Below are 22,122 nucleotides of genomic sequence, written 5' to 3' on the forward strand. Positions count from 1 at the left end.
TGCATCATCCGAAAATACATCACACAGTCCTAGACACTTGGGAAGTGTTCAACTTGTGATTTTGTGATAAGAAATCCAGCATATCTATCTTGTTTGCTGTGTCATAATAAAATAATAATAATAATAATGTGCCTTGTAAATTTCTGAAATTTGGAGAAATCGTTTACTTAAATCCAAATTACTCAGATGTAAAGTACCCCAAAATACACACAAAAATATAGCTCTGTGTGCATTTTGTAATTACATGTGACTCAAAAGGACTACATAATATTCTGTCTTGATGCATGAGTATTTTTTCAAAGTTTTACAGAGGGAAATTGGGGCATACTGCAGTAAAAAGCCGAATTTGTGCCTACTGCCTTCATTTCATTTTATCTTCATTCCCTCTGGACTCTAGAGAGGGAAGCAATTGTCCTGCTCTGTGGCTACAAATGCCTAATGTGGCTGGAGATGTCAGTGAGCAAACAACCAAGGCCAAGGGCTGACAGGGAGATGACTCAGAATCAGGTCTGAGTCAGTGCACATAGATTCATGGGAGAATTATCTTTTGAAGGAGCAGATAAAGAGAGGCATCAATAAATAGGCCAAGGTCAGATAAACAGACAAGTGTCCAACCATCCTGTAATGCAAAGCAGGGAGGAGGCCAGAAAGAAGTCTGGGAAACCTGCCAAGGGCTAGAGAAGTCAAGGAGGTCCAATGCAAGCAGGAATACTGGAAACACAATTCACACACCAGGCAAAGACAGATGTTGAATCAAGCAATTTGGCATCCCAGGAGCATTTGTTTATATGCAGCTGTCAGAGAAGCCAAGCAGCCACTGATTAAGATGAATTCCATTGACCAGAGTTTGCCCTACCAAATTTCAGCTCCTTCATAACTGAATTCTTTCATGCTGTATCTTATGGCATGGTTTCTATGAGGGACCTAAAAACATTTCTGCCACCAAATCAGCAATAACAACTCCATGCTCTTGTAGAGGAGATGGATTCTTTCTGGAGAAGAATAGTTTTGGTCTTGACTTCACCCTGCAGTGTTTCCAAAAGTCAGCCACTAATCTGATTCTCCAGTTTCCCACTCTGGCTCCGCTTACTGGGATCTGTCATCCTGTCTCTCCTGTGAAGAGGAATAGTACTCAAGGGAGCAGCAATCATCTCATGGGATTGGCCAATTATTATTATTATTATTATTATTATTATTATTATTATTATTATTATTATTATTATTTTACTGTAGCTGCTGGATTTGGAATAACAGCTGCAGTAAAATAATAATAATAATAATAATAATAATAATAATAATAATAATAATAATATTCTTCATATATTAAAATTATCTTTTTACAGATACTTTTCTTAATACTAGTGAAATCATGAAGACATCGAGAGCCACACTTGGCCTAACACTCTGTCTTTTAAATTATCTTGATCAGAGATTAATCCTTCATTGGACAAGATAATTTAGATTCACTGTCAGTGTCTGAAACACAATGAGATATAAAATGTAAGATAACTGCTCTCCACAATCTAAATCTGACATAGTATTTATTTATTTATTTATTTAATATACTGCTCCTCTCTCCCAGGGTGACTCAGAGCGTTCTTATACAATGGCAGAATTGGATGCCACATATAATATAAAATGTAGTAAAACCAACAGTCGTAAAACACAATTAAAAGCTGATATCCAAATCCAATTAAAACAATAAAAACCATGTGACCGTTACAACAAGGACAGTAGAATTGAGCCAAAGTCAGAGCCAGTTCGTGTTCAACTTCATATTAATCCAAATAATCCATCAGGTCATATCAACCCATATCCTAGGATGGGCCAAAGGCTTGGTCCCACATCCAGGTCTTCAGCTAAAAGACATGAGTGAGGGGGCTTCTCTAATCTCCCTTGGCAAGGAGTTCCACAGCTGCGGAGCCACCACTGAAAAAGCCCTGTCTCTTGTCCTCGCCAACAGCACCTGTGACAGCGGCAGGACCGAGAGCAGGGCCTCACTTGAAGATCTTAATCTGTGGGATGGCTCATAGGGGGAGATACATTCGGAGAGGTAAGTTGGACCAGAGCCATTTAAGGTTTTGTAGGCCAAGCCAGCACTTTGAATTGTGCCCAGAAGGTAACAGGCAGCCAGTGGAGCTGCTTCAACAGAAGAGTTGTATGCTTTCTGAATAGCGCTCCAGCTGTCCCCTATCAACACCTTCTGGGTACAGTCCTCAAGGAAGGACTGGAGCCACTGCAAAACAATGTTGTTGCTTTATTGAAGACATGGTAGATTCTTGTTAGAGTTTTCTCATGGGAGTCGTGGTTCTGATTTCTAGTACTTCTGCTGTTATTGGGACCAAGGGTTGTTCTTGATCACTCCAAGAAGAAGGAAAAACTCTTCAATATTTCAGCTATATATATCACCTGCTGTGGGCCCATATAGTTTCAGGGCTTGCTTTGTTTTCTACTTGCCTCTGAAATCTTCCATATCCCCTGCCTTCTATGATCAAAGCATCAATGTTTATTCCTCTGATAGGCTTCGAGTTTGTTTGCTTTGTTGTTCTCTTGTTTTCATGCTTTCCTTTCACATTTCTAGCTAGGGATAACAAAGCACAATATAATATGTGTCACAACTACGTTTCTGAGAAAGATTAAATAGATGCCTTTGCTATGCCTCAGTGCGATGTTCCACTTCCAAAATTTTACTTTGTTAAATGTCTGGAGAAACAATGTTAAATTGTTTGAGCATCCTTAACTACCTTAAGGATCAAAAGGTTAAACTAGAGTCCATGTTAATTCAGTTGCAAATTAGCATTTGTTCTTTGGCATGGAAACTGAAAAGGTTGTTTAGAAATATAGTGTTGGATTATTCAAAACTCCACATTTACATGACAGTATCCTATTAGTGACACACACAGGTGTAAGTTGTTTTACTACCTTATCATAAAGGCCAGGAAAAGCATCCCGTTTTGCTTGGTTTCTGGCAAGGAAAGAGGGAGCAACAAGGTGAATCTGTCGCCTCGTGCACAGCTCCATCTCAAGATGCTTTCCTCACCATATGAGGAAAGTGTTGCCCTCACAGGGGAGGCCCTGTGCCACTCACCCACTTTCAAATGGTTATTTCTGGATTTTTACCCATGTGTTATAAAGATAGTTAGCCATAAACCTTCTGGTGCTGTTTTGCCGCAGTTCTTGATTATGACATTAGAGTGTCCACACTGAAGAACTACAAGATACTTAGGAGTAAGAATTCAAAAACATAGCTGTGTTAGTCTAGATCAGTATTCAAAGGAATATCAAAGCAGCTTTGTGGCTAACTGAGAGAGAAAAATTGTAGCATAAATTTTCATAAACTGGGATACTTCTACTGGGTAGAGTCTGTCTAAGAAAATGTATGCTAGAAACTTCTTTCTTTCAATAGGTCTTGAATGTGCTATAATATCCCTTTTGCAAACTTAGAAGTAAATATTTTTATTGGGAAAAAGGCTTCCTAACCTAACATTCATCACCCATGTTCAGATGATTGTAGTGATGAATGTAGTTCTTTGGTGGGGATGACAGATGGGAATGCATTTCCCCAAATCTTGATCACCCTCCAGGTATTTGAAGACAAAGGCACAACAAGCAGGGAGAGAGCTGTACACAATTGGAGTTCTAAATCATACTACCATAGATATAACATCTATTCCCAACACATGGATATGATGAGTGAGGTTGATGTGGGCATGACAGAGGATGGGATCACCTTACACATACCTGCACTCCCTCAGAATTACACTGGTTAATACACATTTGGTGCTTCAAATGTTAGACCTGTTTCTGGGTATATTTGACCTGCTGATTCCAAAAATGGCAACAGTTTCCCCCTATTGGCTCTAAATTTTGAGATACAGAACATATGTTACTTACTTTTCTTCATCTGCTCACAAATAGAAAATAATGGATTCAGTGTATATGAAACTAGAACTGATGCAATCTCGCCAATACAATTTTCTGAATCAGTGCCTCAAATAACCCCAGGAACAGGCCTAAAAGCCAAGACACCAAGAAAAAAATGGGAGGCAGAGCTGTGTTACAATTGCTTGAAAGTTAGAGGGCTTGTCAGAGCTTGAAACAGAATCATCTTATGACAGGTAGTACGGTACACACAATGAGAGAATTTATACAAAAAGATAAATAGGTGGACAGACAGGTAAAATTGGCATCAATATCCTGGCAATATCTGCTGATTATGTTTACGCATCATGTTTGTTGTTGCTTATACCTTCACAATGAGAGGAAGAAGATTGCTGTATTTAGATGCAATAAAAAACCCACCTCCCTGATTCTTAACTGTATTGGCCTTTATCAATCTTCAGTGCTTTTGGTATTGTGAAAGTAGAAAAATTATAATATTAAGTATAATATTGCTTGTGTATGTGTAAATAATCACGAATAGCTGCTGGGCAAAAGAAGAATCAACTAATGTTGTCAGCGTATGAAGATTCACGGAAAGGTATCAGATAAGATTTGTCAGTCTAAGAGCAGAAATTCAATACACAGAAGGGAAAAGGATATTCTGTATTCTCTGGTTGTTCCTTCTTGTCTGTGAGTAGACAAAACAAGCTAACTAATATGTTAAAAAGAAGGAAACTTATTTGCCAGGTGTTTCAATATTTTCTTTTTAGAAAAAGTGTTTGCCATCTCTCAGTCCAGTTGTATATTATGTCATTAAAGCACTAAGTAGATTAAAGACAAAATTTATTCTAGTATAACAAAACTACACATCCAGATTTGATGATAAGCACAAACTATTTACAAAAAATAAAAAATACAACAGAGATTAATTTAAGACGTTTTTCATTGGACAAATTTGTTGATCTGCTAGGTACAATTCTTTCAAATTAACCCGAACACAAGCAGATCTATTACACTTAGCACATTCGCTAGAAAGGTATTTGGGTTTGTTATAGAATGCCAGTTTTGTTAACTCCCCCATGCCCTATTTATTGCCAATCCACAAATATTAATCATACAATATGCTACTATAAGAAATTAGAAATGGGAGGTGATCCCCCTTTCCATTATTCATACCTCACCAATCACTGGAAAGCTTCCTAGAAATACAGATAAAAAGAAGTCACATTGCAGCTACTCCTGTAATGTTAAAATTAGACAAACAAATAAAGCAGAAAGACTCAAAAATAGTGTTGAGTCCTTCAACTTACAAGAGGGCTTCCTTACTCTTATAGCAGGAACCCTTACATCCATGAGAAGACTCCCATACAATGGAAATTCAGCATCTTAGGATGCTTTTGCTCCAGTTGGCCCAAAGAGTCCCACGCCACCCATCACACGATGTAGCCTTGCCTCTAGGTCAACTGTGGCAGAAGCATCATAGAATGTTGCACCACTAACACGGGAGCCTCCTCATGTTTGATTTGGAACAATGGGGCTTCCATGGGGGGAAGCACCACAGCAACGCTTGCCCACATGTGATGGGGAAGTGTCAGCTAATGACGTGGTGGGGCACGGGGCACTGGAATTGCTCCTCTGCCCTCCAATTTGCCCTCCAATACTGTCCTTTTAAATTGAATGGAAAATAAATACAGAACTATTTGCCCCTTTATTACTGTCCCAACATTCAAAACTCTTTTTGAAAAGATTTCCTTTAAGTGTAGAATTGATTAGACCTGAGAAGACTTATAATATAATCAGTTCCTATATTATCAGGTTAAATGGGATTTGTGAAGTGAGTGGTTGACAACTAAAATTAACATATTTTCTCCATTCAGTGAGTTTTTTCTAAGAATGGTTGTCAAACTAGCAGTAGAAGATCAGGGCTAGTGCTACAATGATTTTTTTTTTTCGTGTCAGGAGTGACTTGCACAAAGTCGCTTCTGGTGTGAGAGAATTGCCCTCTGCAAGGACGTTGCCCAGGGGACGCCCGGAAGTTTTGATGTTTTTACCATCCTTGGAGCTGGAGCAGATAGAGGGAGCTCATCCGCGCTCTCCCCGGGTTGGATTCGAAACTGGCAGCCTTCAGGTCATCTACCCAACCTTCAAGTCACAAGGCTTTAACCCACTCCGCCATCCACAGCCTAAGGGGCATCAGTTTAGTTTGTATGTAAAGTTACTGCACATAGTGCTACATTTTCACAGCATAGTGAGGCTAGCAAGTATGATACAGCATGTATAATTAAACAATTATTTTTCTTTGATCTTTAAAAGAAAATCTTGTTCTGAAGAATCACATCCTTTTTAAAGCTGGTTCCTAAATAGATAACTACCACAAAATTATTATGACAAGGTAAGTGATTTGGCAAAATCTTCCAACAATGCACAAAAAATGTGCTAGCAAAAACCCCAAAGTGGCAGGGAGAATTCACTTTCTACCCTAGCATTATCGCAGCTTCTCATACTGGAAAAAGCCATTACATCCGATTCTGGACTGCTGAAACTGGGAAGGACATATTTTGTTCTTTCTCTATCTCTGATATCATTTGGTGACAAAATTTGTACAGCATAAAAAATTTCACAGATGGAATTACATTATATCTCTCACTTCAACCACCTGGATTGGGGACTGGTGGAAAGCATGAGAAGGGGCTGGCTATGTCCCCCTAGCCAGACACAGACTGATGGCATTATCCGATGAGATCTATTGAATCTTCAGCCTCTGAGTAGCTTTTGGTGGCAGTTGTTTCAGTGAAATGGTGAGTCATAGAGGAGGCTCTGACCATTGCAGCTGAAAGAAGAGACAGAAAAAAGAAATACACAGGTATATGTTGAACTTTGGTTGTTGTTGATGATGTTTTAAAAAAGAGAGCTAAGGGCTAGTACTTACATTGACCTGTGGATAGATCATTGAATTATTGAATAAGATTTCTAGACTGTTTCATGAGCATATACAGAAGGTCTCCATGGCCCTAATTGAACACCCAGAGTACTACCTGACATTGGCCTTACACTTATTCAAGCCACAAATAAAATACTGTCCATTTGGTGATATTTACACATAACACTGTAAATTTCTTCATTCCCTAGAAGTCAGAGCCAAAATAAAATCTTCATCTCTTTTTTACTTGTTCAGTCGTTTTCAACTCTTTGTGACCTCATGGACCAGTCCACGCCAGAGCTCCCTGTCAGCCGTTGCTGCCCCCAGCTCCTTCAAGGTTGAGCCAGTCACTTCAAGGATACAGTCCATCCATCTCGCCCTTGGTCAGCCTCTCTTCCTTTTTCCTTCCATTTTCCCCAGCATCATGATCTTCTCCAAGCTTTCCTGTCTTCTCATGATGTGGCCAAAATACTTCAGTTTTGCCTCTAGTATCCTTCCCTCCAGTGAGCATTATTTCCTGGAGAATAGACTGGTTGGATCTTCTTGCAGTCCAAGGCACTGTCAGGATATTCCTCCAGCACCAAAGTTCAAAAGCATCTATCTTCCTTTGTTCAGCCTTCCTCATGGTCCAGCTCTCGCAGCCATAGGTTACTATGGGGAATACCATTGCTTTCACTATGCGGACCTTCGTTGCCAGTGTGATGTCTCTGCTTTTCAGTATTTTATCGAGGATGGCCATTGCTCTCCTCCCAAGAAGTAGACATCTTCTGATGGAGATGTAGAAATGTGCAAGACTTTACATCCCATTTGTTGCCTCTGATACAATGACAAGGGAAGACCATAGGATCAGTGATTGAACGTGTGCTTTGCATTCAAAAAGTCCTAGATTCAGTCTCTGGCATTGCCAAATAGGACAGAGAAAGACTCTGAACTGTAAATTCAGCTGTGTTAGAACTCTACAACACATTTACAAAAGTTAAAAGCTCAGCATGTTCTGTAAGCAAGCTAAATTTCAGAACATTGTTATTCCTCTCTGTTCAAGCAGGTATATCCTCGCTCTCATTGGAACAAATGATGATGTGCTATCTATTAACTCAGCACTAGGCATTATCTGAAGAAAGGGCTGACTTGGCAGTTGGTTGTGCTACAGTGCAAATAAATCCTTGATGAATGCTGACACTGAGGCCAGAACTATTCATTATGTCATGATTGTAGTTGCTAACACTGAGGCCAGATCTTTCCACTATTAGGTTATGGGAGTCACTACTTCAGGATTGGATCCTAAGTCATTCAAGTAATGTGCAAAGAGGAACCATGACAGCGTGATCAAGAGAGTCTTACTCTGATATTTTTTTAAAAACAAATAAACAAATAAACATACCAATTGTTATTAATGTATAAATCACACCTTTATTTCTGAATTGACTGTTGCATTTTAATGTAGATGACATTTCATAGGAACTAATCCTTTGTAAGAACATGCCTCCTCTTCCAAAAGAAACATTCAGTTTGCTTTTACTATTGAGAAGGCTATATTCTCATGGCATCTGTGCTACTACAAAAATGTGCAAACCATATAACTAGAGCAAAGACTATTCAATATGGCAATTCTGTTTTCAGCAGCATTTAGACAAAAAGCTCTGAAAGAAAGGTACACAAAAGAAATGGTTTTTGTTTGCAGTACATCTCCATTCAAAACTGAGCTTCTATTTGTGACTGAAGGCCATTAATAGTACTTACTTACTTACTTAGGTGATCCCTCGTAGTTCGAGGACGATTGTCTTCCATCTCTGGTATCTTGGGGGTGGGTTCTTAAATGGCTGAAGAGACCTATTCTTGATCTGCATGTTCTACCACAGTAAGGACATTGGTTTCCAGGTGGAAACCTCTTGGCACGTTTCTCCCTTAAGCCTTCCATTCGTGCCTCTTCAAACTCCGCAGCACTGCTGGTCACAGCTGACCTCCAATTCGAGCGCTCAAGGGCCAGGGCTTCCCAGTTGTCAGTGTCTATACCACAGTTTTTAAGGTTGGCTTTAAGCCCATCTTTAAATCTCTTTTCCTGCCCACCAACATTACGCTTTTTCCATTCTTGAGTTCAGAATAGAGTAGCTGCTTTGGGAGATGGTGATCGGACATTTGGACAACGTGGCCAGTCCAGTGGAGTTGATGGCGTAGGAGCATCACTTCAATGTTGGTGGTCTTTGCTTCTTCCAGCACACTGACATTTGTCCGCCTGTCTTCCCAAGAGATTTGCAGGATTTTTCTGAGGCAGCACTGATGGAAACGCTCCAGGAGTTGAGTGTGATGTCTGTAAACCATCCACGTTTCACAGGCGTAGAGCAGGGTCAGGAGGACAATGGCTTTATAAACAAGCATCTTGGTATCTCTATCGATGTCCCGATCATCAAACACTCTCTGCTTCATTTGGAAAAATGCTGCACTCGCAGAGCTCAGGTGGTACTGTATTTCAGTGTCAACATTGACTTTTGTGGAGAGGTGGCTGCCAAGGTAGCGGAAATGATCAATGTTTTCTAATGTGACACCATTAAGCTGTATTCCTGGCATTGCAGAGGGATTAGCTGGTGCCTGTTGGAAGAGCACTTTGGTTTTCTTGATGTTCAATGAGAGGACAAGCTTCTCGTATGCTTCTGCAAAGGAGTTTAGAGTGGCTTGTAGGTCTTCTTCTGAGTGCACACAGACTACGTTGTCATTGGCATGTTGGAGTTCTATAACAGATGTTGTGCTGCCCTTGGTTTTGGCTTTCAGTCTCCTGAGGTTAAATAGCTTGCCATCTGTCCGATAGATGATTTCCATTCCGGTGGGAAGCTTCCCATCAACAATGTGAAGTATCATAGCGATGAAGATGGAAAATAAGGTAGGGCCAATAACACATCCCTGCTTGACACCTGATTCCACCTTAAATGGGTCACTTTGGGAGCCGTTGCTGTCCAAGACTGTTGCCATCATGTCATCATGGAGGAGCTGAAAGATGTTCACAAATTTGTCAGGCACCCGATTTTTTGGAGGATGATCCAGAGAGAACTGCGATTCACTGTGTCAAATGCCTTTGTAAGGTCAATGAATGCCATGTACAGAGGTTGGTTTTGTTCCCTGCATTTTTCTTGGAGCTGTCGTGCAGTGAAGATCATGTCCACTGTTCCTCTGGAGGGATGGAAGCTGTTCTGGGATTCTGGGAGGGTGTCTTCTGAAACAGGGAGAAGGCGGTTTGCAAGGAGTCTTGAGAGGATTTTCCCAGTGGAGGTTAGAAGGGAGATACTGCGATAGTTCCCGCAGTCTGTTCTATCCCCTTTCTTGAAAAGGGTGAGGATGGTGGCATCCTTGAAGTCTGCTGGGATTTTCTCGGTCACCTACACCTTTTCAATGAGCTGGTGGAGTTGTTGTATCAGCTCAGGACCACTCTCTTTGAAGATTTCAGCAGGGATCCCATCAGGTCCACTGGCTTTGTTGTGCCATCAGCCAACAGTGTTGGATTTCTTCAGCCTTCTTTGTCCACCAGGTATTTTTTAGTTCTCTGGTCTTTCTTTGGACCTCAGCTTTTGCACTGGCATATATCTTTTTCTTAGCAGCACAGTTGGTGTCTCTCTGCCATGTTTGGGAGGCTTTCCTTTTGTTATCAATTAACTGTTGGATCTCTTTGACGTTATCGTCAAACCAGTCTTGATATTTCTTAGTTTGGTATCCAATGGTTTCTTCGCAGGCTGTGATGATGGAGGTCTTCAGTTTGTTCCACTGTTCCTCAACATTTTCAGGGTGTTCTGTGGGTAGATGATCCTTGAGTGTTGTTTGGAGAAGGGCTCGTTTGGAGGGCTCCTAAAGGGCTTGAGTGTTCATTTTGCGCCATATTTTTCTTCCTTGGAGTCTGCGTTTGGGGGCGATCTTGATAGCCATTGTGGATTGGATTAACCTGTTATCTGTCCAGCAGTCATCAGTACCTGTCATGGCTCTTGTGAGAAGCACATTGCGGCAGTCTCTGGCATGTGTAATTACATAGTCCAAGAGGTGCCAATGCTTTGACCGGGGGTGCTTCCATGATGTTGTGAGCTTGTTTTTCTGGCGGAAGAGCGTGTTGGTGATGACAAGGTTGTGCTCTCCACATTTGGCGAGAAGGAAGATGCCATTCAAGTTGCCTTTCCTATGATCACTGGCCACAGGTCGGAGTCCCATCTGACTCTTGCATTAAAGTCCCCCTGATTTTGTCCTCCTTAGGTATCTCTGATAGGGTGGTGTCCAGCTGACAATAAAAATTTTCCTTGATGTCTTCGTCAGCATCTAGAGTTGGTGCATAGGCACATATAATGGTTGCCTGTTGGTTTTTGGCAAGGTGAATTCAGAGGGTTGAGAGTCATTCATTGATGCCAGTGGGTGCTTCAGTCAGGTGCTTCACCGGGTCATTTCTAATAGCAAAGCCAACTCCGTGTATTCTTCACTCTTCTTCAGGCAGTCCCTTGCAGAAGAAGGTGTAGCCTCCTTTTTCTTCCTTCAGCTGTCCCTCTCCTGCTCTCCGGGTCTCCTGAAGCGCTGCTATGCCGATCTTAAAGCGTCCCAGCTCCCTTGCAATGATAGCAGTCCTGCATTCAGGGCATTCGCTGTCAGTGTTATCCAACAGTGTCCGTACGTTCCATGTTCCAAAGTTCATTTCTCTTTTTTGGCCGCAGAGTGGTGACCCCTCTAGATGCGGCAGTCCAGTCAGGGATAAGAGAGGCAGACTATGTTTAGGGCACCTTTTCTAGCCCCTTCCCCGTGTGGAGTGAGCAGAGCGGATCCTAAAAAGGGCTGCTCAGTCATGGATACAGCTGCCGGACTACTCAACTGCCTCGGACCTTGAGGTAGAGTGACTGAGTCCATATCCACCACCCATGTGCCAGTCTGTGACTAGGGGCTTCCAGATTTCACAGTCCTGCCCCCATCGCCACTCGCTGATTGCCATGGGACTTTTGTTGGTTTGTTTTTATTTTTCTTGGAAGACGCCTGTGCCTGATATTTTTTAATGTGTGGAGTCTTCACAGAGTGAGGTCCCAGCAGTGGTGTGATTAACACAATGAGAGTGGCTTCTCAGTCTGTTGCAGGCTTCTTCTGCCTTCACAGCTGTTGTAACATGTACTATGTTATCCTCTGCCTGCTCTGCCGTTGAGGTCTTAGGATCTTTGGATTGTGCTTGGTCTGGATCTTCCCCTGTGGCCCCTCCTGGGAGTGCATGACTCCAGTGGTTGTGCCCTCAGGTTCATTGGAACACGCAAGCCCCCTCACCATGGCAAGGTGACAATCCATTGAGGGGGAATAGAGTCAGCATTAGAGTCTATGTTTACAAATTTACAAATTTCTTATCTGATGAGGAATGCTTTAGGTTAGGATTGTTTGCAGAAAGTCTGCACATAATGCAGTCTGAAATGTTCTTGTTCAGGATTCCAGCAGCTCACTCATTTTGTTTTTCATATTTCTAATAGTCAGCATTCCCAGGTCTTGTGCAAACTCTTTCCTCACTTAAGATTTTTTCCTATTCTTCCTACAGGTTTGTTGTTATTTTTTTGTTATGCTTTTGCAAACTTTTTGCTGATATCATCCTCTCCTGTATGGATCTTGTTGCTCTGGCTGTTTAAGGGCTGACCATAGCAGAACTAGGAGCACTGTAAATATAGTATGACCCTCTCCCCCGGTATCTGCAAGGCATATGTTACTGGCATTATCATGGAAACAGACAACTGTGGATAATAGTGAACCCACTTGAAATGAATGACTTTCATTAGAAGTACCATAGAGTCACTCTGGAGGACTTATAAAATCCCAGAAAGGTATACTTTCTAGGAATTTGCTAGCTCCTCTAGGGTCCGTCAGGGTGACTCTGGAACCATAGCCTAGAAAATAATTAGAGAGGACATATTTTGTTGGATTTGGGGAGCCGAAACTACGACTTCTCCGTGGGTTGGGGGAGGGAGATTGTGACCTTACAACCTCTGAGGATGCCTGCCATAGATGTGGGCGAAACGTCAGGGGAGAATACTTATGGAACATATAGCCATACAGCTCGGATAACATACAACACTGTGATCCCATTTTTTTTTTCGTGTCAGGAGCAACCCGAGTCACTTCTGGTGTGAGAGAATTGGCCATCTGCAAGGACGTTGTCCAGGGGACACCCGGATGTTTTGATGTTTTTACCACCCTAGTGGGAGGCTTCTCTCATGTCCCCACATGGAGCTAGAGCTGATAGAGGGAGCTCATCCGTACTCTCCCCGGGTGGGATTTGAACCTGGCAGCCATGAAAGCCTTTGACAACACCTTGGATTACAGTTTCTTACTTTTGCCTTAAGTGGTTTTTAGAATTCCTATTCAGAATTGGTCACTGCTTTTTGTTAACCTTCTGGAAATCTAGCTCATGGGTATATTTTGAAACATTTTTTATACTGGATACTCTTTTCTTAATAAACTTACTATTCTTGTTCATCTGTGTGGTGTTTGAGTGAAAAAGGCATCAAGTAGGTGGCTGGGCTGCAACATTTTGCTTCTCGGAAAGAGAGGGGGTGACCATAATGTTTTGAGTAAGGAGACGTTCTGACAGTTCTTGATTTCTAACTAGAGTAAACTATCCAACCTATAAAGTAAAATTCACGAGAACACAAATTATATGTCCAGGTGCAAAATAATAGCTAAAAAAGTATTTTATTTTCTATTTTCATGTAGGTATGATTACAAATCAAGGAAACAAAATGGAACAGAAGGGTTTTATTAGTGGTACATTAATGACCTTAAATAGCTAGATGGCTTGGGTGAGTCACAAAACACTACAAACAGCCACAAACATAATTAAAAATGAAATAAATATTCAGATTTTTGATCTGGTCTTTTAAACTTCAGTATTTATAAAATATATAATACTTATAATACATTTGCTCTGCCATTTTCCCCAACTACAAATTAAAACTCAAGAGATGTTACCAATGTATAAAGCAATGAGAATACACCAAAATCTGACAATTTTCAGGTAAGGGGAAACATAGCTGAGATGATTTTATTACTCTGTCAAGATAGTATATTTGCTGAAAAAATAGTATTTTTGTCCAACCAATATATACATATTTTACTTAGATATATTTATATCATAAATCAAGTGTAAAATATACAGTAAAATATAGAAATCAGTTTGATCTTCATTTTGTTTAATAGTATCTGTGGTCTTCTTACTATCATCTGAAGAAAGCTATTGGTACATATTAAGACTTAAACATTATGAGGGGGCTTCAAACTTGAAATATTTTTTCCTTAAAATGACAGCCAAGGTCCTAGGACATAAACTTATTTAGGTACACATTCTTGTTGAAAAGCTGTGCTCCGTTCTATGCATTTGTATTCAGTAGGAGTTACTGCACAGGTTTTAATGGTCCCAATATTTCAATGTGGTTGTTTGAATGAAGACTACCAAGTGTTTTGGGATTCCATTTCTATTGAAAGGGAAAAGAAACACACACATGATCTCTCTCTCTCTCTCTCTCTCTCTCTCTCTCTCTCTCTCTCTCTCTTCTGTCTCTCTCTCTGGCACACATACATTAACTGCAAACACATGCTCAGAGATGTGCTTTGTCCACATGAATGATGCACCGTTCTGACAGACATGAGCTCTCTGTATACATATCAGCACTCTTGTACCTGTCAGACACATATTTCCAAGATGCATATTTCTGGGATCCAACTAATATAAGCATACACCTTCCCCACTTTCAAGAACAAAACAGCATCAGCAGTAACAAAAAGGCTAACAAAATCTATTTTCAGTTGAAATCATTTTCTCTGCGTCTAACATGCCATTTCTCTGGCATGCCTTTATGTATGCGGATGCCTTTAACCCCATGCACAGAATTATCCAACTGTACTTCTTAAAAATGTGGTGGCTATTGGTTTGATGCAAATAAAATTTGACCCGATTTGTCGGGATTATCCATACTGAAGGAACCCTTTGGAATGCCTGCCTAGAATTAAACATGTGTTCAAATATACTGCCATTTTCTAAAGCCTACTTTCCCAGTTTTCAAAGAATGGGGTTTTGATTCTTACTCAGCTTCTGTATGGGTCTTCTGACACGTAGCAGAGCCTGGTTTTTGTGACCGTCTCAATTATGTGTTTTGTTTAAATGGTCTTTAAAGACAGTTTTCAAAGAAATTTTTAACCTATGGTACCACAGCCATGAAAGCCCTGGTGACCTAAGCGGAAATGAAAAAAAAAAGCATTTAATTAACAATGCACTTTTTCACTCCCAATATCCCATGATCACTATGGGACAAAGAACAGTGTCAAAGATTTGCTGCTTACTCAAATCATCATCAGAAAATGTAATCCTGTTGGGTTCTTCCAGTGGTGTCAATGTGCTTAGGCAAAGGTAACAGAAAGATGGAAGATTTAAAACAACAATTGAACACCAGGGATGGGCAAGATCTGCTCTTGACGATGCATCTGGCTTCCCAAGGACGCTTTGGCCAACTCTACTGTTCCTCCCTTTGTGATCTGATAGGAAAAAAGTCCACTGCCTCTCCTGAAAACTTCTGGGAGTGGTAATTCACTGTTTAAATAGCTCAATGGGATGTTGGTAAGTGAACACTTTTGAAAGTGCCATACATTCAGTAGTTTGGACTGAACATTATACAAATGATGGGGACTATATTTCCCTCCAGGTGTTAAGATTAGAAGTCCTAGAAAACCCTCACTAACATAGCAAATGGAAAAGAATGTGATAAGTTACAGTACAACATTATCCAGAAGACTTCATGATTTCCACCATAGCATTATACTGAAGACTAAGCCCCATCCCTTCTGCACTACCTGCCGGATTAATGAAGTTCGATATCCTCTTCACTTCTTTGCCTTGCTTGTAAAACTACACAAGCTATGACATAACTGCAAACCCTGTTGGTTCTTAATGGTTCAAGAGGGGAAGTTCCCATCCCTAGCTGAATTAAAAACATGTTTATGTGTTTGATGATCATACAATTAGTAAGCCTTATATAAAAGCATCAAATCATATAGTACACTTGGTGTTATATATAAACGGCCTTTAAACTTGTGGCAGTTTAAACCTGTTTGTATCAAATTTTTCAACAGATAAATAATTGTTTGCATACAATTAATGTCTTTAAGTCACTTCAACTGGGTGGTACCACGGCATTAGCAAAGCATTTGCTTTCCACACAGAAGATTTGAGGTTGAATGCCCATAATCTCTCATTAGGAAGAGTGAGAGCAAAAGGTCATGGAGAGATAGCCAAAACATAGACAATAGCATTGGAAGTTGAACTTATGGTCTGACTCATTTGAGCTAGCACATATATAATTTTGCCATTTATTATTTTTTTTAAAAAAAATCTATTTGTGAATGTTAATAAAGCCTTTTGGAAATGTGTTTTGTACTGTACTGAATTGTGTCAGCTGAACACCTTGACTATAACAGTAAACTCATTTTGATAGTGATTTCTAAACAAAACATGGCCTATTGAAATAATAAGAATGAAGACAAAGAAGATGAAAAAGAATGATATTCTTTAAAAAATCCCAGCAAGCTTCCCATGAACAGATATAGGCAAGGCTTTTTTTTATCAGTGCCAGACTATATTAGCCATTTTGTGTGTGTGTGTGGGGGGGGGGGGGGGCTAAATGAGTCATTTCCCAATTATGGATCAGATTCATTTGTAATCTACATTTATTTGCAGCCTTTTATATGATAATCTGAAAAAAAATGTTTCCTGCTGCACAAGTAGTTCTTTAGAACTTAAAGGAAATAAGACCTACCCTGTTCTAGTGGATGCTACTATAAGAAATTAGTAGCATGGGGATTATTTTAATTATGTAGCATGTGAAAACTGATATTTTCAAGGCACAATCATAGTAATTCCCATTAATGAGTGTTAATCCTCTCATCAGCTACAAAATGAACCACTGACTTAATTTTTCTTAAAAGGCCGAGAAGCAAAGCAATCATGGTCAGAGCCGTATTTGGCTTGATACTTGTCCTACTGAAGTCATTGCTTCCAACTCTTGATTCTAATGACAACAGTTTAGATCTCCTTTGGCTCAGTTTGGAGCTCTTTTGTTTCAGGCTTCCAGTAGAGTGTTTTAGGATATATGAAATAAGTCTTAGTATCCTAATTCTTTACTGTCAAAATTCAAATATGTAAATATAGTGAAAACTTAATCTGGTATCATGTTTTGAGATATTTTACAGTTTGTAATCGTAAACACCACACAGTGGATATATGGAACTCGTTTTATTCATTGTGTTAGTATGGAATGATAAGCCATGGCTACAAACCATAGTTTGTTCTTGGCCGAATAAAAATCTGGCTTCTTTTGACATAAAATGTTTCTGGTTTATATAGCTGCTCATTCTTGTGGGAGCAGCCAGCTGGGAGCAAATAGATCGTGTAGTATTTCTAGTAAGCTAAGATTTGCTAGAATCTTGCTTTTGTATTTCACATAATTACAACTAGTATGATAGTGTGATGTCATATATGTGTGTGTGTGTGTGTGTGTGTGTGTATAATGACATCACAGATATTTACACTCACACACACACATATACAGTACATACCCGTATTTACTCGAGTCTAATGAGCCTTAGAAACTAATGTGTATCTCAATTTTCAAAACTCTAAAACCAAAAAAAGTATTTGCTGATGAATGTAATGTGCAACAGCAAAAGGTGCACTCTTTGTAATATGGCCATTACAGTTGCTGCTTGCTTAAGATTTCTTTTTGATACCGAAAGTGTTAGAGCACCAAAGCTTCCAGCAATGGAAAACCTGGGAGTGCATCTATGCTATAGAATGACTTAACTTTAACTGCCTTGGTTCAATGCTATAGGGTCATGGGGGCTGTAGTTTTGCAAGGCCTTGAGCCTGCTCTGCCAAAGAGTGTACATGCCTCACCAAATTACAAACCCCAGCATGGCATAGCATTGATGTATGACAATTAAATTACAGATGACATCACTCAAATAGGAGCTCAAGGTGCTCTTGAAGCAGCTTTCCCTATTGCTTTGGTTCAGGACTAAGATTTGTATTATGCGAATCTAATGCACACCCTAATTTTGGCAAGGTGAGTTAGCCAAAAAGATGAGTGTTAGATTTGAGTAAATACAGTATATATGGCAAGGAAAATGGTCTTTTGAGTGGGGTGATGATGCATGAAAAGAATACTCAAAATTTTATTTTTTCAGAGGCTATTAATTGAATTCTCAATTTTTATATGTAAATTGTAAGATCCAAACAAACCTTCAAGAATTCCATACCTATTATTTTAGTTGTAAAAGAGCATACTGTCTTTCCTTAAAAGTCCAAGGTAACTAGTTTAGACATTTTGGCCTGTGGTAATAAACTTGGGGAGATAGAGCAGAATACAAATAGAGTTTCATTATTGTAGTGAGACTAAGGGACTGACCAGAGCACGGAAAAGGTACTTTGTGGAATACTACTTTCACCATTTGGGAAGTGGAAGGCCAAGCTCCAGAACCTACTCATCTTGCATAAAAATAACATAATATGTGAGTGTGGACATTTTTGCATACAATTAATGCTTGATTCACCGATACAAATAATATTTCAGCTTCTTCTGAAAGTGTAAATGTGTGATCCAAACTAGTTCAAGAGCATGCAAGTAATCACTCATATTGCATTAAATGTATGGTTTTCCTTTTTTCCCAAACTTAGGCCTCATATACAGTGTCCACTTAATGCAGCTCGAAGCTAGCTAGCTTCAAACTGCAGAGGCCAGACAACAAACTCTCAGAAAAGCATGTAGAAGAAAGGCTTTAATGTCCATCATTGCTCTGTGGTTTGTGTAATCACCAGCGGGGTCTCAAACTGGTTCCAGGATTTCCAATGTAATAATTTCCAGTGAAACCTCTTTCTTCAATACCAATTTGAAACTGCATTAAATGGTCAGTGTAGATGGGGCTAAAGGCTTTTAGAGAGACACACAGAGACTTTAATCTATTTTGTGTCTCTTTGGTGTCATGGGTGTTGGTATCCACTGTCTACAATGACCATTCTCCATTTAGCTCACCATTTAGTTGCTGCAAAGCTACCACCATGGTTCCCATGGTTCCCTTCAATGGCTGGTGGACAGCAGGGGAAGAAGCATCTCAATATGTTGCTCTACCTAACTGCAGAATGATTTCAGGTACCAATATATTCATTTATTACTGGCTATGAGAACATAGGAAAGTCTTCTTGGACCATCCATTTCACTAGCTGCAGAACTGGGATGAAGAATGGGTTGGGCTACAGCAGCCTAACAATGAGTTTAGGTTACATTGATAATTGTTATACTATGCTATAGAGGAGCTTGCCCAAAAGATGCTAGGTGATACACAAAAAGGACTTGTCTGATTATATTTAAACAATATGTTTCCCACAGTGCAAGCAAAGAGTTTTTTGAAGCAAGTGAGACTTGACTTGGGAACTAACCGGGTTTTTTAAAAAGAGAATCATTATATAGTATTTTATAAATCCCATCCTGATTAGTAAATCCCAATGAAATTTCAAATATAGTCCCATTTGCAGCTAGTGAAATTATTTTTGAATATTATGACATAAAAAGTTGGTGTATTCATTGTCTTTCATTGGAAACTTTGTTTTTAATTCCCTCAGTCTCATCTCAAATATTTTCCTCATAGCTAAACATAAATGTATGACTAGTAAATAAATTTCATCCATGGTTAAAAGCCACATGTTGCCAACTTTGTAATGTAATCCATGTGCATTGCTAGAAAACAGCAGATACAATTTCTGACTAGCAGGCTTCTATCCAAGATAGCATTGACTCATACCATTTCAGATATAGAAAAAAATATTAATTGCATTTTCATATCTGTGCTGATAGGTACATCAATCTTGAGAGATTCTGCTTATTTCTTCAGAGAATTACATAAAGACATTAGGATTTCAAATGTTTTTTCTATTATAATATTTCAGCAGAGAAGACAAATAAATAAACCAAGTTTAAGTTAGTTTTAAAAAGAAACCTCATTGTATCATGACAGATATGATCTTAAATCTTCTTGTATACATCTGTATTGAAGGGCACACTAAGTTGCATTGATTTCAATTTGGTTTATGCACACTTACCTGTGCACTGGATTTTTCCAGTGAAAAACTATGTTTATTTAATAAAAGAAATATATTTCAAAATGGCTCTCAAGAATCTGGTCAGTGTTATAACCACTGAGATATAGATATGTAATAAGTCAACACAGTTTCATCTACATTCACCATAAAATGGAAGGTTTTTTTTTCAAAAAAATTAAATATTTTTCTTTTTAGGCATTTCATAACAGGATCATAGCATATGGGAAGGGTTGCATGACAACTTCAGGCAATATCTTGTCTGAAGAAAACTGTATGCATAGAGGATTCTTCTCTGTACTTTGGGAAATCCTGCATTACTTGGTTTCCCAAATACTCAAAGAAGAACTGAATCCATCTGTGAAATACCTAATATGCTGAGAAAAAGGAATGGGCTAATTTTAAGAAACGCAGCACTGGCAAGAAAGTTTTTAACCAGACAAAAATTTGCTTTACAATGATTATGTTGCAAAGCTTTTAAATGAAATGCAAACATGTAAATGAGTCTGTTTCATTGATTATCAATTGGTAAAATGAAAAGCAGATTTATGAATGTAGGCTCATGGAACCTTTATTGTGCCAGTAAAAAAACAACAGACTTGGAATTTGAGATGGGGATAAAGGCTGGTAGTGAAAAGGTCATTTTAAAAAGGAAAAAACAGCCCTGAATAATAAAATAATAAACTGAAATCGGATACCACTCTAGTAGATGCCCACTTGCATAAGAATTTCTTCTAGTCTCCCTGCATTCCTCTGAAAGGATCAAAAACTTTTTCTGAAGGGTTTCCCAAATATCTATGTAGGTTTTAAAGGCATCAAGGGAGAATGATTTATCTCTCAGTTCCACTGGGGAGGTACAGTTCTATCAGTGGAGTGACAGCACAAAATCCTCCCTGTCACTTAAATAAGTGCAACATTGTTTTATAATTAATTCATGATTAAAAATGTAATCCGTTTCTATGAAAGTTTTCATTCAGGTTAAAGGCCATGATCCCCAATTTACCACCTCTGTGTAGTTTTATAAGATCAGCGGAACTCACCCAGATTAAAGGCCTAGTTTTCACAAAAAGGGGGAACAGAGCAAGCCCTTTTCAAGGTCTTACCCCCTTCAACAGCACATGAGGGTGCAACATGATGAAACGTTTCCTATCAGAAACATTACCGCAGAAAGATTCAGCCTATAACCATTCTATCTGTAGAGAGTTTTGTTTTTATGTTGTTGGAGGAGCAAGGACCTCCACCAACACTGTGAAATAGCACAGGATCATCTGGACTTTGTGAGAACAAAGTCTAACCAGCTTAATATTATAGGCTTAGCTAGCAAATGGCTTCATTATGCTTATATTCCTTTTTTCCAAATGCTGTTGGCCTAATATGGCTATACCTTGATCACTACAACAAATGTGAGAGAGCAAAATTAAAAATAAGCATGACTCTATGTCAAAAGGGCACAAATATGGATTTGCAACAGTATTTAAGGTGCTTTCTTTCTAAGGAGATACAGTAGCTTCTTTCCATTGTCAGTTCCTTGTTGCTCCATGGTGTAAGCCTCTTGGTTGTCCTTATGTCATTGGTTGTTTAACAAGAGGGCATTACTCCAAATCCAGAGCACCATAAGTTGTCATTAAAAAATTCTGGAAACAAGAAAAGAACAGTTCTCTTATTATGGACACCTGAAAAGTGTATTAAATACCTCACTGTAGCATTGGGTCAGTTCATTTTTGTTTCTTTTGCTTCCACTATTACTTAAAGCACAAACTAATTATGCCAAAGCATAGTCATCCATTTCTGCCTCAATTGTATACTGATGCCTTGCCAAACTGAGATTTAATTCATGATCTCTTGTGACACACTCTTCTGAAAACTGCCACGTTTCTTCTGTTGGTTCTTTTGCTCTTCTCTGACGAACCAATCTGGTAAGTATTTTGGCCTAGTGATCTGTACTCCAAGAAAAGTGGCAAGTGCAGAAACGGGAGATATCAAGTCGTATACTTTAATTTGCTACTGCCAGACGATGTAGCAAGGGTAGAGGTACCAGCAGCAGCAGCAGCAGCAGCAGTACTGGCAGCAGAAACACTTGTGGAAGCTGCTGCTTGACTGCCGACATACTGTGGGTCCAAACATGCGACTTTGGCAGCAAAAAATGAGTGGATACAATGCAGCACGGCAAATAGGTTGGAAAATTCCAACTCCTGAA

The 22,122-nt window shown here is 39.4% G+C and overlaps 1 protein-coding gene across 1 annotated transcript in view; it reads right to left on the minus strand.

Moving 5' to 3' along the window:
* Positions 1–13,461: 13,461 nt before the first annotated feature.
* The window catches only part of sntg1 (syntrophin gamma 1), a 290,079-nt gene continuing 281,418 nt past the window's right edge, over positions 13,462–22,122 (minus strand). The window contains exon 20 of the mRNA XM_008114859.3: positions 13,462–22,117. Within this exon, the coding sequence (XP_008113066.1) occupies positions 21,905–22,117 (213 nt within the window). The 3' untranslated portion in view covers positions 13,462–21,904. The remainder of the gene's footprint in view (positions 22,118–22,122) is intronic.

Source organism: Anolis carolinensis, chromosome 4 (assembly GCF_035594765.1).
Source record: "Anolis carolinensis isolate JA03-04 chromosome 4, rAnoCar3.1.pri, whole genome shotgun sequence".
Taxonomy (NCBI): Eukaryota; Metazoa; Chordata; class Lepidosauria; order Squamata; family Dactyloidae; genus Anolis; species Anolis carolinensis.